The sequence below is a fragment of the Filicampus tigris genome, chromosome 18 (assembly GCF_054856515.1).
Source record: "Filicampus tigris isolate MCC_2025a chromosome 18, RoL_Ftig_1.0, whole genome shotgun sequence".
Lineage (NCBI taxonomy): Eukaryota > Metazoa > Chordata > Actinopteri > Syngnathiformes > Syngnathidae > Filicampus > Filicampus tigris.
This window is the reverse complement of record NC_141234.1, coordinates 8,240,122-8,257,589: the sequence shown is the minus strand read 5'-3', so window position 1 is coordinate 8,257,589 and position 17,468 is coordinate 8,240,122. Positions and strand designations below refer to the sequence as shown.

The window sequence follows — 17,468 nt, the reverse complement described above, 5'->3', positions numbered from 1 at the left end:
TCCCAAAATATTTGTGAGCAGAATTAAAACGCAGTGAGAAAGCGCGATCGAATTTTCCTTTACTTTTTGTGTGATTTCTAGCTGTGTTCTGAAAAATACCAATGGCCTAAAATGAGATCAGGCTCCACACAGAGGTCACGCTTTCCTCCCGAGAGCGATGTGAACTTCAGTGGCTAGCTGCCACTTTCGTATCTCACGCCGCGTGTCACAATATTGCCGCGTCCGGCGTTAACTTCCTCTTGGGGGAGGCTGCTGAGCCAAGGGGGGAGGCGGTGGGAATATCAGCAGAAGCGCTCTAAGTTTAGCATGCATGTCAGAGCCTGGGGACGCTCCCTGAGCCAAATGCCAGTCTATAGATCGCAGAGGGGACTAAAGATCACATCATCGTCCACCCGGACATTGGTGACACCGGACAGCGGACGTGGGAGAGAGGCTGGACCGAATGATCCCTGCCAGGATGAGCTGTTATAGACAGCCGCTGTCATTACAGGGCAAACGTGTGCACAAGCCCCCACCTCCCTCCCTCGCCACACACGCACGTACGTGAGGCGTGATGGCGACGTTATAGACAAGTGCTGTCATTAGAGGAGTCTCGATGGAGCTGAAACGATAACGACCACTGCAGGGGGGGGGGGCGAGGGCGAGGGCGAGGGCGACTGTCCAGCTGCAGGCAGGTGAGCACGTGTAGTGCATGGGAGCGGTCAGCACACAGTTTACACACACTAGTAGTCCGACTATAGAAATGTTCTATAGTTCGTGTCAAGGGAAAAATGTTAACCTCTAATATATATATATATTAGGGCGCTGTCAAAATTAAAGCATTAACTATGGAGATTAAAGCATTAACTATGGAGATTAATTTAAATTTCGCAACGCACTAAAAAAAATTAACTCAGTTAACTCAGTTTTATTTACTTCCTGTAGCAGCTGACCACTGCTCACTGTGCAGGCAAACTTAGAGAGTCACAGTCGCAAAGATGGACTTTTACGTGGTTTTACTTTAAAAAGTTGCTTGACGGCTCATTGGAGAAATCCAAAATAATTTGGACACTTTGCACAGCCAAATTCAAATACCACATAAGTTTGTATTTTAAAAGGAAAAGAATCGTATTCAAGGATCAAAGAAAGATATTGGAACAGTCTTTGAATCGAAAATTTACTTTTATTTTTATTTTACTCAAGTAAATAAGCTTAATAAGGTTTCAAGCTTTGTAAAAAATTGTCGTTGAAAAATATGATTAATCGCGATTAATTATGTAAAATTTTGCGATTAATTAGTCAAAACATTTTAAGCGCTTGACAGCACTAATATATGTATATGTATATATATATATATTCCAACTCTCGACTGTTCATATCCAACCCATAATGACCACACCGGTGTTGTGCACCACTGTGTCTCGTTACCAAGCAGTTGCCAGGCAACCACCAGAAAACAGCTATAGTGCCAAGCTAAGCCAACAAGCTGCTGGAATAATCTTTTATGCTAACCACCATGATAACAAGAGTGGTATCAGTCTTATCATGCAGTCTTTATCAGAAAGCAAGCACACATTGTTCCCCAAGGGTTTAACAATATTTGTAGAAGATGAAAAAAAGCGTGCCACGTTCCCACTTTTATCAGTGGTTATTGACATCAGCATCTTATTAACGCGTAAATAAGAGTTCTTGGTGACTTGCGGAATAAGGAAGTGATTGTTGACACAGATGAAGCGCTTGAAAGACTCCACTTCACATCAATTTGTCTGGATTTGCGCAAATCGCTTCTGTGAGATGCAAATCTAGACTGGTCCTTGCCTGAAGGGGACAGGCAGTCAGTCTACTAGTGCATAGTTTCAACGCGCTTCTCACACTCCCACAGTGGGATGCGCTTCAGGGCGTGTACTCACGACAGGCTTAGAGTTACACCAGTGAGCCGCTCAGCTGTCACTGAAACATCTCTTTCCATCGCGACACAACCTGCTTTAGAATACACAGCGGCTTTACAATTGTGTGTCATTACCGGGATCATATCTCTGATTGGCAACTGATTGTTAGACACAATATTAGAAACAGCTCAGATTACACCAAAGATAATAAGACGAGGAAATTCATTCTCTCAGTCAGTGTCAATCAAAAGTGAGAAAGGAGATTTTTTTTTTTTTCCGTCTCTCATATTGGATCACATCTGCAGGTGTAGGTAATTTTTGGGCAAGTTGGTAAAATAATTATTTCCAAAGGTGGGTCAAGTAGCCAAAAATTGTACTGATACTTTGGAATAATTTAACGTAAAGAGAAATCAACCCAAACATAATTTTTCAAGAATATGTTCTATGCAAGCCCACTAGTTGAAACAAGGCATTCTGATAAAGAGTTATCCACTAGTTTTTAGCCATCTCTGGGGGCGGCCATTTTGTCACTTCTGTCGACTGAAAATGACATCACAACTGCTCGGGGCTCAGGTAACGACCAATCACGGCTCAGCTTCAGAGAACAGGGCAGCCGTGATTGGTGGTCGTGAGCAGTTGTGATGTCATTTTCAGTCGACAGAAGACAAAATGGCCACCCCCGGAGACAGCTAAAAACGAGTGCATTTTGCTGCTTAACTTATAGTCCACAAACGCAAAATTAATCAGAATGCCGTGTCTCAACTAGTGGGCCTGCTGGGAACATATTCTTGAAAAAAATATGTTTGGGTTGATTTCCGCTGTAAGTAAGTATTCAGGAAAAAAATCAAATAAAATACTGAGTAACTGCACTGAAAAACAAGTATGTCGCATGAATACTACAGCAGCTTTCATGTGTGCACTGATGGTAAGTGAGCGCCTTTGTCGCCTCTTGTAAATGACCATCAAAGGTAGAGCGGTGTCATTTTGTGTCAGTTAGCACACAAATTGCCGGCTAATCCCAACCAGATTGTGTTTCCACCGAGCACGTGAGGGCCGTAGCTCTTTCTGAGCACGGAGCAGACAGGTGGCTCACAGGTGAGCTAAAGCATCCTGACAATCACGCCATGATCCAAACTCTGCCCTGAGCCTTGGATGTGTGTGTGTGTGTGTGTGTGTGTGAAGTAAAGCACTGTAGCACTGTTGTTTTTTTTTTCTGTGATATGTTAGCAATTATAGCCTGGCGGCTATGTGGCAACACGTGCTACTTCAGCCGTCAGGAGAACAAAGCCTCAGGTCGTCCGTATCAAAGTCTTGGCTCGGGCTGCCGAGTGTTATTGACAAGAGTGCTGCTGGCGTTGCAGTTTGGAGGTAGAGGCCATGGTTCAGCTGTGTGTGTTTAACAGCCTTGCAAAGTAACCAACGGCAAAAGGGACAGGAGGAAGCGCAGTGTCGTAGGTCTGTGCCAAGGAAAGATTTGATGACATTTGAAATAAGTGTTGCGCGAGACAAAATCGTTCACGCTGGGGTGTGGGGGTTGTTTAAATGTATCCTTACTATGTTTGCTGTTGCTATTCATTTAGTTTACTGATTATAATCCCACAAGTGAAAATCCAATTCACACTCTTCTGTATATTTTGTGTGTCACCTACTACCAATCACGCACATGCAGGCATGCAATGGGAGCTGTCAGATAGTACTGCCCTTCTTGCTCAAGGGCACATCAACAACAGCCAGGAAGTAGAATCACGTCCCTCCAACAACTTCACCCTTCGACTCCAAAGCCTTTTTGGATAAAGCAAGCCACAATCTCTCCCTAACAAAACTTTACTCCGAGATTGTTTGCGAGGTTGCCGTAGCAACAACAATGCCACCCATTGGTTTGTTTGCAGTGGTTAAACTGCAAGGCCACGCTTGAATGAGACAGCAGAGCTGCCGGGGTGGTGATGGGTGTGTTCAAAAGGCTGCGGCACATTGAAAGTGACTCATTTTTTTTGTTGAGTTCATCAGGTTAAAAGTGAATAGTGTATGCTGCACTGTAAAAAAAAGTAGGGTTAAAAATAACAACATTTTGGGTCAATTTGACCCACTTTCATGCATTGTTTTGTACATAGCAGCCCGTTTTTTTTTTTTGTGGGGAGGGGGGGTATGGGTAATACAAAATTACCCGTTTTTTTGGGTTGTTTTCTTCAAAAACAACCAACAAGGTTGTGGATCGGTCCATTTTTGACCCAAAATTATTTTATTTTTAACCCAACTGTTTTGAAAGTGTTGAGTAACTCAAGCAAATATGGAGATGAAGCTATTCTCCTGAATTCTAAGGGGGACACGGCCTCTTTTTGTATCGGGTAAAGTGGCCCCTAGTAGCCCTCAGCAAGCATGTGCTTCATTTCTCAGCACTACGTTCTCTATCCACGTCTACTTTTGGCTTGAATGGCCTCTGCTTCTCTGTAGCATTTTGCCGGCAAAACGACACGTCGTCTCTTCACAATAGCAATCTATGTAGATGGATGGAGGACCGCGCTACTGTTTTCAAAGCTTTTCCTCGAAGGGTGTCGGGGGCCACGAGCCTGAGAGAGGAGGCAGGATGAACAGCCTGTTTGTCAGGTGTTGCTACTCACATTAGTCACGTAAAAAACAAAGAAACGAAGGCGCGACGGCCGACACAAAGAGCATCCAGCCTGCACTCTGTGTCACCCGATCCCTTCTATATGCCAACGCGCGGCGAGATAAGTGTGTGCGAGTGTTCGGGGCGCCTCATTGGCTGCCGCGCTCGGGTCAAGCCAAGGTCAGGACGTGCGTGATGGATGGAGCTGGAGGCCACAGCCCTTCTACCCATCCTCTCGGCTTCGCTGGGCCTCAAACCTGATAATGAAGCGGCCTCTCTGTTCACATGTCTTTTGTGTGGTCGCGTCAGGACAGGCAGGACTGCTTCATGGAGACGAGGCCATTTTGGGCAGAACCGCCGGATGATCCACAGGGTGAGTTGCGGACAAGCCAGTCACCCTCTAATACCTAGTTGCGCTCTCGTATATCTTGCCGCTGTTGCCTAACAATCGACGTGCATTGAAAGGTTAGAACATTAGCGATCCAATTTTATACTTAAATGCGGCGAAGGTGCACTTCATGAGGTGTCTGGCAGATGCAGCGGGGCAAGCGAGCCAGCCAGTGGTCACATGATGTCATCCCCGTCATCACCTTCTCTCCGTCTCTCCCTCCATCATGCTGTCAATGGCTCTATAGGCTGGCCGCATTTATCGGCACTCGGAGATGCACGTCTGTCGATGGAGGAATTCATTTTGGCTGCCAATCACAATAGGGGAGTGGTCAATGAGCGCGCATGTGCCAATACCTCGACGACCCTGATGACTGACTTCTGTCTGGTCTTTTTTTTTTTTTTGTCTGCTGCTGCTACCTGACTGCATGGGGAATTTGCAGTAGAAACTTTATGTTGCATGTTATGAATTGATAGTAGGCATGCGGATGGACGATATGTTGTGGTTGGATGTGTGGAGTTGAACTCTTGCACGTTCCATTTGCATCATAAGACGGCGGTTAAATTGCCTTCTATGATTAAGGCTTGGTTCCAAATCAAACGTGGTGTAAAGGTGTCAAACTAATTTTTATTCACGGCCACACCGTGCTTAGTTTCCCTCACGAATGGTAAGCATATAAAAAGTCTACACACCCCTGTTCAAATGGTTATGGTGATATTTTAAAATGAAACCAAGAAATTGTTTGTTTTTTTATCAAAAAAACAGCATTGGTGTTACCTATAACCTGTGCTACTCAATAAAAAAGTAGTCTTTTCAAGAGGGGAAGCGAAAATAAAGTGGTTGCACAAGTGTGCACACCCTGTTTTTTTACTGGGATGAGGCTGTTTTAAGAATGAACCAATCCCACTCAAACTCATGTTAAAAAGGAGTCAGTGCACACTAGCCTCCATTTAAAGTGCAACCCGATTTCAGGTGTTCTAGTAGGCTTTTCCTGACATTGTTTTAAAAAATGCATTTAGCAGGAAACATGAAGTCGACATGACTTACTTGCTTTCGTGGCCCACCAAAAATGATTTGACAGGCTGGGTCTGGCCCTCAGGCTTTGGGTTTGACACCTGAGATGTGGCGTAATTCTGTAGACTGTGTGGAAATCCTCATGCCCATTCATGCCCGCGTACCTCATGTACATATCCACGCGTCCCTTTTCTATACTGCTTCTCCACAAAAGGGTCGCAACTGACTTTGGGTGAGAGGTGGTTCAACCTCAATTGGTCGCCAGCCAATCCCGGGGCACATCTAGACAAACAACCATTCACATTCACACCTGCAAACGATTTAGACTTTAGAAGTTTGGGGAATGTGGGAGGAAGCCAGGGAACACCCAAGCAAACAAGAGGGGATCTTGCATATACTCCACACAAGAAGCGCTGAGCCTAGATTGGGACCCCAATCTCAGAACTTTGAGGTGGATGAGCTCACCACTCGGTCACTGTGCCACCCCTCATATAGATAATTTAGGCAAAATGAAAATGATAACATGAATTGTTGATTAATGTGGACATTGAACATTATTTGGAAATCATCATCTAACAAGTTCAAGCCACAGCTGCAAAAACAATACAATATTCATCAATAGATATACTTTTTCATAATGAACGACCACCATTTGTATAGTATGTCGAACGACTTTGCAATTTTGTTGACTAAAGAAGAAGAGACCAGTTGCCGCAATTCAACCTTTGCGGATTACCACGACCTGGATGACTGAGACAGACTTGTATGTGCTTTATAATTACCTAGATGGTATAGTGTTGGGTCAGTCGCCATCGATACTGAAAAAGAGAAAAAAAAATTCCGATAAGCCATTTTATTAGGTACGGTTAATGAAATGTAATGTTAGAGAGAATTGTGCTGACAAAGATAAAGGTAATGTTTGATTGACAATGTCAGAGAGGTATTAATTGATCAGCATTTTTGTGTTCACTGCAGTTGCCTTTGTCTTTGTAAAGGCTTTTTTTAGGGTACGTCGTGTAGGTGTACCTAATCAAGTGGCCAGTGACAAAATACCAAATGAAGAGGCAATACAAAAAATAAATGCCAAAATGTTCATACATATTTGAAAAGACACAAATGGAGCAGTTTTCAAATTGATTTGTCTACCTTTGTAAATACATGTTTTTACTGTGAATCATTTTGCATCATACACATCCTAATAAAAGAAACGTATAAGGCTGCGTGGCTTATCTATTTTTTACAATTAAATAACAAACTACAATTTTACTTTTAATTTTAGTCGAATAAATAATTCAACATTTTTAAGTCTTTGGTGAATTTATATCCATGATAAATCTTAATCTACACCATGCTGACATCTAATATGCATGGTCAATATTTTAAAATTTCGTTTTCTGATCTGATATGTTCCCATTTCAAACCACATCAATGCTGCCTTAAAGACATTTCCATGAAAAACAGGGCAAGTCAACCTTTAATCAGTCCTGCGCTAAGTCTTTAATGGTTCATCTGTCATCGTCCACGTGTTTATTCGTGGACCCTAATGGGAACCATCGGCCGCATCAGTCATGTCGTGGAAGTGCAACTAAAAGAATGTTTCTGTGCAGGACAGCTCGCATGCAGTCTGCTGCGTTTTGGTCAAACAGGTCCTCGGAGGTGGACTGTGACTTGTTGTTCAGGTGCTTGTTTGACCAGTGTGGTCTGTTGTTTGGGCCTGAGTGTGTGTTCGTGTGCGTGCGTGTGTGTGCTGTGACAACAAACTCCAAGTGTGACCGTGGGATGACCCGAGGCTTTCTTTTGGGGGGTCATCTGCGTTTCCAATTCACTCACTTGGCTCCACGGGACCCCGGAGAGAACTCAATGAGGCCTAAACTTCCTAAAAGTCATTTCCGAGGGAAAACTTATTTCGATTTTTTTTTTTTTATCATTAATGGTTACGTTCACTTTTATTTCAACGCGTATTTAATGCTATTTCGATCACCTCAAGGCATGTGTTTGTTTAGTTGTAAAACTTTGTCAATGTAAAAATATTTTGATATATTCAGTATATTTTTAATAAACCTGAAATCTGAGCAATTTAAGCAATTTGTTTCAACGTAGCGCGATGACGGATGTTAGCAGAGAGACATTTAATATAAATGACAATGCTGGCTATAGTAAAATGAGTCACTATGTTTTTAATAAAATAAAATCATGACTACATATTTCCAAATATGTTTTGACTACTAAAAACGGAAACAAATTAAATAAATGATGTAACTAATTTGTTCGGTCTTAAAAAAAACAAGCTAGTCCTAATATGGGTAAACGGAAGTTTTTTTTTTATTTTACAAATAGAAAAATAAAACATTAGTTGTCAAATTTGTTCTTAAAAATATATTTCCGTACAAAAGCGAATCGTATATATAAAACAAACACGTGCATCATATTATCATTCTTTCAGTCTTTCCGTTCTAAAAATACATTCTTTAAGTACACCAACTTTTCATGATACATTTGTTCAGTCCGTTATTCGAATTAAACAAGGCCATAAAATAACACGTTCAGGGTAACACGCGCGCGTGGTGGTTGAAAGAGGATAATTTGTTTTTTTCAGCATTTCTTTTTCACAAACAATAATATTTGAAGACGATTACCACGCGGAGACTTCCAGTCAAGAGGACGTCGACCACGTTCAATAAAACATGTATGCAATACTTCAAAACAGCTTTCAAACGACAATAATAAAAGGCAGCACAACTTACAGTCTTGCGTGTTTTTTTTGCTGCATCCCCAGCAGGTCTCCACAGCTCCAAGAGAGCGGATCCTGCAGGTGGATCCAGGTTCAGGTGAACTGCGCTCATTAATCATGCTTCTTTGGGCGGCTTTTGCCCTTTTATGGGAGGATGGACTCGCATGCTGCACGCCAGGAATTAAAACAATTAGGGGGAAAAAAAAGAGATGCAGATAAAAGACGAGCAGGATCGAAAGAGAGAAAGAAAGAGAAAAAGAAAGAACGAAAGAAAGAAAGAAAGAAAGAAAGAAAGAAAGAAAGGAAGAAAGAAAGAAAGAAAGAAAAAATAGCATTAGCCGACATCTCACTTTGCATACATGGGAATGAGTCTTAAATAAGATGACGTGAGCACCTCTGCAACTTTTCACAGTTCGTCTTGTCCCCGTTGGCGTGGATGATGACACGTCCACGCAAGTTTGGGCGCCGAGGAGCAAACGCTGACAGGGCCAGTGGGGCCGCCTCCTTGTCGATATCCTAACCTCCGTGTTTGGATCAATACTCTTTATTTTTTTCGTCAGCCCTGCCTCTACCCTTGCTCCAATAAGGTTGTCATCGCAAATGACAGCAAAATAATGTTATTACCTCTCACGGGAGCGCGTACGCCTCATGCATTCAAGTGGCGCGCATCCTGGTGTAAATTACAAACATGGCGTCAAAGTGCAGTAAAAAAAAAAAATAACACCAAGTGAAACTTTGAAGAGGTAATCTCACTTTAATAATTGACCCGTAAACGTTTGAGGTATGTGCTTGGTTAAATATACAAATAGAAGCCTGCAACACGTGCCGGGTCAAGCTGATAAAACTCAGCATCCCGATAACACGTGAACGCACCATGCAACTCTTACACAAGACATTCACACAATGCGCGCAGAGATGTAGATTATGATGATTGTTGTGACTTTGGCGCATTTGAGGTAAGGTCCAAGGAAGTGAATACTGCACATTTTCTGGACAATTACATGAATACACGATAGAAAAGACAGCTAGACCCCATTTTGTTTACATGTCCAAAAAGTGCATGAGTTCCTCCAAAATGTCCATGTTGCAACGCAGGAGTTTGGCTCTAGCTTTGGCTTGAGGCAAGTGGCTCTTAATTGGAGCAGTAAGGGTCAGCCCCATTGGAGGACACCGTGGAGGATGGCGGGGAGGGGGTGGAAGGAGCCGAAACAGACTTCTCCGACACCGCGTCGTCCATTTTGTCTTGAAGGCGCTCGCCGGGGTCAGAGGGCACGGCCTTGACCGGGAGCAGCCCTTCTTTCTCTCGCTTCTTCTGCTTCATCCTACGGTTCTGGAACCAGATTTTCACCTGAGTCTCATTCAGCTGTAGCGTGGCTGCGATCTCCACGCGTCGTGCTCGGGTCAGGTACTTGTTAAAGTGGAATTCCTTCTCCAGCTCGGTCAGCTGCTTGGTGGTGAAGTTCGTCCGCACAGTGTTGGCTTGACTTCCGTAGCCGTAGTCACCTGACCTCCCTTTAAAAAAAAAATTAAAAAAAAATAAAATAAAAAAAACACACAATCTGGCATCATAACATGACACGTGACCCATCAGTTTTATCAATCGTGAAGTGCATTTATTATTATCATTATTATTATTATTATTATTATTATTATTATTATTATTATTATTATTATTATCTGGACAATCATTTTGATTGGTCAAAATATAGGGTTGATAGTTGTATGACATACTGCATCATACTGTGAATTTCCCTTGTGAATGTCACCATCAATATACTAGAAACACCACAGAATGATGCAGCGCAAATAACCCTTTAAAAAAATCACTGGCAATATCAATGAAGCAGTTTTTTGCAGTTTCTTGCAAGATTTTTACTCATACTTGAGACTGAGAGCAACACACCAAACTTTGTAACAAGAGTCATTAATATGAAGAATACATGTTCCCCTGTGCAATCAAATTATACTGGCAGTGCACATGAATGTCAACAGTGAAGACTTGCTTCCATAGCGATAAACCTTAGCTAGTTTTATACATTTCATTTCACAGTGGAAATATACCCTTCATATCATGACTAACACTTGAGTATTTAAAATTCACTGAGTTTTTGCTTCGTTTGTTGCTGAGTCTCGAGCATACCTTACATGAGGACACATCATTAGGAACACTTGCACATTAATGTCATGAAACTGCAATAAATACAAGCAACAAATTCACGGATCTTGGATAATCTTGATATATTATCTAATGCATTTCATGATGCTATAGAATATTTCAGTATAGAACCTCTGAGGCACTTTTTTAAGTGCAGGTCAATAAGTAAACCAAATAGCCGCTTAATAGTGCGTGACGAGTTAAGTGACCCACCTGTTTTGGGGGGATTCCTCTTGACTTTCATCCAATCGAAGGTCTGCGCATTGGAGGCTCCCTCCGACAGAGGGGAGCAGCATCCCTCCAGGTGAGCGGCATGTAAAGGGGACAGAGGGTTCGAGCACCCCGGGAAGGGGGTGGCTTGCTCGTGCCCGCCTCCGTAGGCCGGGTGGGCATACTGCAATTGACCCAAAGGGGCTGCACTGTAACCCTGGCGATGCTGCGCCACCACTGACGTGGAAAGGTTACCCGAGTACACGAGCGGGCCGCATTGTGGGAACCCCGCGGCGGAGTCTACTTCCTGGTTGAGCGCGTAATGGTTATAGGACGCGCAGAAACCTTGCCCGCCGTAGCCGGAGCCGCAGGCCGGGTGCGCGCCGTAAGCGAGCCCCAGATTCCCCGCGGGGGGATGGTACGAGCCCGGTTGCTGGTGCTGGTGCTGCTGCTGGTGGTGGGGGTGGGGGGTGTCGTCCGGTGAAGCCCTGCTCGCCATGAAGCGCTCATCCGCGCCGCAGTTGTTCACCGTCACGGCGCACGACTGAAAAGTTGTAATCCCGTGATCCGGGTGGAAAGCTCGCACGGAACACGACCCACCCTCACTGCTCATGACCGAATAATCTAAGAAAGTGCTCATTGTGGCATATTGGAGGCAGGGAGCGCCTAGAGCACCTCTGATCTCTCCTCTCTTACCCCGAGTGACCGTGCCAACATTTACCTATAGTCTGATATCAGGAGAAGGATGGGGAAGAGGAGGTTGGGGGTTACGGGGGGGGGGGGGGGGGGTCGCTGACCGACATCAATGAACGGGTGTGGTCACGTGGGTCCGGGTCAACCAGTGAGACACTTGAGCTTATCCTCTCAGCCGCTGACAGATTGCTGTTTGAGTGGCTATTTAAATTCCAGCCGCTCGTCGATCAAGGTGACGCGCCATGCACTCGCGCATTGGCCGAGCAAACAATGAAGCTGGGCTGCAGACGGTGGCGGACGGCGGCCAGGGTCGCATGCACGGGACCACTCGGAGATGCTTTGTGAAGGCGGACTCGTGAACTCTGACCTCAGGTACAAGCCGCTATTTTACAGGATGCAATCGTGCATGATGTCATGAAATTGGGTTGAACTCTTTTCTTCAGGATGGATGAATGTCGATGTCTCAATGTGTGTCACTGCCAGAGGCTATCAGTGTCCCATTCCGATGCCAAATGTTTCACGCTTTAACACTGCGAGGGATTTACTCAGCAAATATTGTCACAGCGGGGCAGAGAGGGCAAATGTTTCACTCCATTGACACCCAAAAGAAGCCAGTGGAGGATAATAGCGTTGTTTCTATGACTTTGTTTCCTCATTAGGGTCACATTTATCTGCATATATAGCAGAGTTGCCGGAAGGTGAAAGAAACTGCAAGATGTACTAATAGAATGTGCTATTAATTCAGTTTCCTCTCAGGGTCAACTCTGACTTAACTTACACGGTGTATGTATTCATTATGCCGTGATCAAATGACGGGATAATGCCTGGCCAGCGGTGGTGTTCGCGCACAGCCCGCGGGTTGATTACCCTGTTAAAAAGTTCATCAAATAAAGCTGCTGGGGAAATAAATTAATGGTTGTGGAGATTGTGCCGCGGCAAGAGAGAGTGGGAGTGAGTGGGAGTGGGAGCAGACCGGAGGGCAACCTCTTGACTGAGAAGGAAGGAGAGAAAAAAATAAAAAGAGGAGGGAGAAGGAAGCGAGGGGGAGGGTGCATGAGGGGATCGTTGGGGTGGTTGAGCGCCCCTAGTGGCCAAATGTGACATTACACCTAAAATGAAAATGGGATCATTTTAAACATTAATTGCAATATCAAACACAAATTGCCACATATGTAGAAGAATGGAAGGTGGTTTGATTGAATAAAGTATCTCAATTTGAACCATGCGGTGCAGCTGCAAAAAGTAACACCAGTCACATATTTACATACTGTACATATACATACGTATACATATACATATATATGTGTACTTATATACCCACACGTTAGCGGTGCTTCGATTGCTCGGCCACCGATCGCGATCGTCCAATATCTGCATCTATTGATCGATACCTTTCATTGCCGATCACAAAAAACGATCACCCGCAGCTCATGCTTCGCAGCCTGCAGCCAACTCCGAGACCAGCCTGTGTGCAGTGTAGCAAGCCCTCCCCCGTTCCTGAACACGGCATATTGCAGATCAAACCAGTAACTGAGCCATCTTTGTGCATTTTTTGCATCATCAATTCGAGATTTCCTTTTGTTGTATGATAATGGGATGTAAATTTAGATTTTTTTTAATCTGCTTAATCAATTAACCTAAAAAAATAAAAGACAGATGAATCGATTATTAAAAACAAAACATTATTGAGCAGCTCTAAAACTCAAAATTGTGCAGATAATCCATGTTATCAGAATTGGTATTACTAATGGATGATTTGGGGTCAAAAATGGACCACCAATTGGGTCAATTTGACAGACGATTTTTGGGGGTTGTTTTCTGTAAAAACAACCAGGAAAGTTGGGTCAAATTAACCCAAGTAGTGGATCGGGCTTCGACCCAAAGTTGTGTTATTTTTAACCCAACAGTTTTTAGAGTGAACATTGGAACACTCATACATGCAGACTACACATATTTTTCCAAGAGGACACATGCATGATGCAAACTTGTCAGCAAACCTAAGTAGTCAATACCCTCGCCTTCCCTTTCCCTTCCCCCTCCCACCTCCCCTCTGACATCCCATCTGCAGCAGAGAGCATGCGTGGGCGCGGAGAATGGTGCATGTCAGTGGAGCCAGCCACCAGCAGGCCACGCAGCTCTCTGTGCTCTTTGTGTGAGCACATGTGCACAGAAAAGACGCGTTGTCTCGGAATGATTTGGTTATGGACACCAATACTGCGGGGCTCCCCCACCACCCTGTTTTTTCCCAACTCTACATCTGTTTTAAAAACACAAAGAGAGCACATAGCCTACATACACTCACCCAATTGATAATTATATACATATGTATATATATATATATATATATATATATATATATATATATATATATATATATATATATATATATATAAACTGCTTATAGCTCGCGTGTTATTAAATCGATCGGTGCAACTGGTGGTTGTTGATTTGACACACAAAGTTACATCCCGATATTGAACCAACGTGGGCTATTAAACGATTCCCATAAGTCAACTCAAGTGCAAAGCAATAGAGCAAAGCTATTCATAATCATCACATCGAATCCCAATATTTCACCTGACGGCTTGAGTAAATAATCCTGAAAAACAAAAAAAATAATTGTTACTATAATAAAACAATACAAATGATGCATATATGTTTGGGAGCGCATCTAATAAATTGTACGAGCGGTCTGTTTTGAATTTGAGCTCCACACGGGAAGTGAGCAGCCTGCACAGACATGTAACTCTTGCGAGCCGCAGCAGGAGAGCCAGCCTGTTTAAACAGGCCATAAAAATGAATCATTGCCCAACGCGTGGAGAGACTCAGCCCCCTTTAAGCTAAGATATCGGGGAAACCCGTACGAAAATGTAAGTGGGCTTGTATTTGTGAACATTAAGTCACAATTGAGCTCCTTAATGTTCGTCCCATTCATGCCACCGCGGTGATTTATGAGGTCCTGGAGGCAAACATGGCTCGGCTGTTTGCTTGCAGCATGCACCGTGTCAAGAGCTTGGCCATGCAAAATCCAAATGTAATACTTCTGCATTCAATTCGATAACATTTTTCCAATGTTAAAAATATTTTCTCTGTATATATATATATATATATATATATATATATATATATATATATATATATATATATATATATATATATATATCACAAAAATTAACTTGTGTGCGTCACAATTCAGCGCCAGATAACTTATTTATATTCATTGGCAACCTGTTGTTCAATTTGCATATACCATCCACTATTTTATAATCCCGCGCATTTTCTGCCAAAATTAATAAAACGTCAAAATAAGAGCACCGTAAATAGAATAAGACTCAAAACACGAAACACAAGATTGTAACAAGTTAATTGTATTCTAACAAAAATAGTCAAGACATTGGAAGCTATACAAAAATAAAAATGACCAGTTTCCATACAGGCCGGATATTGTAGAATTTTCACACACACGCATGATAATTTTCACTCCAAAAAAAAAAAAAAAAAAATCAAATTGCTATGGTAGTTACAGTCCTTCTATCCGTGATTTATGTTCATCCTTACCGTCCCACAAAATGTGTGCCGAATACAGACGTGAGTTAAGCCGGAAAAGAACAAGAACCAGTCGTCATTGATTTGTGTTAATAGTTGAGATTCTGCAGGTCGATTGTAGTTAGAGATTCCGAGAAAAAATAGAAAGTGTCTGCAGAAATGTCCACGGGACTGTCCAGGGATTCTGACAAGCTCGGCGAGGCGGCGTCGGAGAGCTGCAGGCAGGAATCCGACGAGAAAGCTTGGAAGTCGTGTATAGAAACATCCAAGGCTGGGGGACTGTCGCCATTGTCCGGCACTGACGCCGAGCCGGGGCCCATTGTTGACACGCAGCCCGGAACAGTGGGTGACGGGTTGGCAAAATGTTTCAGATTTTTCTCATTGCTGTTCAGCGGCGCAGCAGCAAAGCTCGCCGAGCTGCTATTGTGGACCTGCTGCGTGGATTCCAGATTGTTGTTGTGAAAGGAGAAAGTGTCTCTCTCCAGCAGGGCCCCGCTTTGCTCGTACGGGGGCCCCTCGTCGTCATCGTCGCTGTGCATTCCGTCCTCCCCGCCGCCGGGACCCTTTCCCGCGTCCCCGTTGTGGTTCTCCTTGCTCTGCGTCTGGCGCTTGTGCTTCATGCGTCGGTTCTGGAACCACACTTTGACCTGCCGCTCGGTCAGGTCGAGCAGGGCCGCGATCTCCACCCTCCTGGGTCGGCACAGATACTTGTTGAAGTGGAATTCCTTCTCCAGCTCCAGCAGCTGCGTGTTGGTGTAGGCCGTCCTGAGCCGGCGGGAGCCCCCGCTTATCCCTCCGCCTTCCGCGACCTCAGGCGAGCCTGGAGAACCGGGACGGAACCGTTACACAAGGCGGCCTTGCGTGGATAAGAGTCGTTTCAGCAAAACGAATTATTTACTACAAATCTATAAAGCCTCGTCCTTTTTTACTTTAATCTAGCATGAGCGCGGAGGTAAACACACACACACACACACAGAGGAAAAAAAGCTCCACGCAGGGAGTGAGACACTAATGAATGCTGCAACTGCCCTCCACGGCAACGGAACTCCATCACTCTTCATTACTGTCACACATCAAAAGTGAGACTGCATGGGCGAATAAATCAGACCATATCAGTAAAGTTTAACCCAAACTTTTTGTGCTTCCCTCCGAATCACCAAAACACAAATATCGCATTTTATTCTCCTCCCTAAATAAAAACAATAAAATGACCGACCTTTTGGGGAGAAGCACACGGGCCCATTAGTGGATAAAGTGGTGGCGGTGGAAGTGGGCAGGTGGTTCCGCTTGGAAGCTTTCTTCTCCCGCATCCACGGGTACTCGGGAGGCAGAGAGGCGGTGGGCAGCGGGCTGCATCCGTCGGGGCTGTGTCTCGGGCGGCCGTGGCGCGGATGGCTGCCCGGGTTGAGGCTGGGGATGGTCTGCTCGAAGGGAGGAGGAATCAGTGTCGAGCTCTTGATTGATGAACTTTGAAATGAATCAGCGACAGGGGGGAAAGATGTCAGGCACTCAGCAAGCGACGGCTGACTATTGATAAATCCGCTCTCTCGCTCGAATTCGTAATTCATCTCCTCTCCCTGCGAGCCCAGGAAAGTTTGCACGCGACGAACTCAATGGCCAAGCGAAGACGAAAATCATTCAAACCCAAAAAAATCTCCTATGATGGCTTCCTCTTCCTATTTCTGTGATTACGGCCGTGTGGGGACCGAGCTACTATGAAACTATTGAATTCATGGAGACAAGGTTGAAATTGGACCGAGTTGCCTGTCACATGATTACCTCTGCCCAATGACAATTTGGGCTTTAATCAAAAGAAGCCACTGACTGCCTGATTGATCCAAAAAGTCCTCTGCTGCTGCTGCTGCTGCTCAGCTGTGCCACTTTTATTTACATCTTTATCCTTCCGACTGCGCACCACTAAGAGAAGAGACCCCCACTCGGAGAAAAAAAAAAAAAGTGTGTTTTTAAGAATGGCCGACTCACTATTACAGGGAAGGACCCCAAGCTTTGGGCGCGCGGATTCGTGCACTCCTCTCTCGTATTGTTTGAGGATGTCAGGCGAGAACGCCCCTCAACACACACACACGCGCGCACGCACACACATGTAGCATACCCCAAAAGTGCTATTAAGACTTCTTCAGCGAATCCTGCATGTGTGACGTCTCCATCCTATACACTGCAGAGAAATACACGAGGATGAGCAGCAATTATAAAAAAAAAAAAAAAAAAAAAAAAGGCCACAGATGAAATTATTAGTG

The 17,468-nt window shown here is 44.2% G+C and overlaps 3 protein-coding genes across 10 annotated transcripts in view; all 3 read right to left on the bottom strand.

Moving 5' to 3' along the window:
• Positions 1–9,146, bottom strand: part of LOC147132293 (uncharacterized) — a 39,842-nt gene extending 30,696 nt beyond the window's left edge. For all 8 annotated transcript variants that reach the window (XR_015082170.1, XM_086014879.1, XM_086014872.1 and 5 more), the window contains exons 1-3: positions 9,001–9,146; positions 8,620–8,773; positions 6,658–6,693 (exon numbers count right to left, since the gene is read on the bottom strand). Coding sequence is in view for 7 of the 8 variants with exons in the window: in XM_086014879.1 (XP_085871005.1) it covers positions 6,658–6,693; positions 8,620–8,725 (142 nt within the window). In the remaining variant the exon portion in view is untranslated. The remainder of the gene's footprint in view (positions 1–6,657; positions 6,694–8,619; positions 8,774–9,000) is intronic.
• Positions 9,147–9,340: 194 nt separating this feature from the next.
• On the bottom strand, positions 9,341–11,626 carry hoxa1a (homeobox A1a). The gene is made up of 2 exons (XM_086014474.1): positions 10,975–11,626; positions 9,341–10,118 (listed from the first exon to the last, which is right to left on the bottom strand). The coding sequence occupies exons 1-2, from the start codon at positions 11,609–11,611 to the stop codon at positions 9,739–9,741; spliced, it is 1,017 nt and encodes a 338-aa protein (XP_085870600.1). The 5' UTR covers positions 11,612–11,626; the 3' UTR covers positions 9,341–9,738.
• A 3,396-nt stretch (positions 11,627–15,022) lies between these two features.
• On the bottom strand, positions 15,023–17,330 carry LOC147132291 (homeobox protein Hox-A2a-like). The gene is made up of 2 exons (XM_086015559.1): positions 16,427–17,330; positions 15,023–16,030 (listed from the first exon to the last, which is right to left on the bottom strand). Exons 1-2 carry the CDS (start codon positions 16,776–16,778, stop codon positions 15,300–15,302), a joined length of 1,083 nt encoding a protein of 360 aa, XP_085871685.1. The 5' UTR covers positions 16,779–17,330; the 3' UTR covers positions 15,023–15,299.
• Between the last annotated feature and the right edge of the window lie 138 nt (positions 17,331–17,468).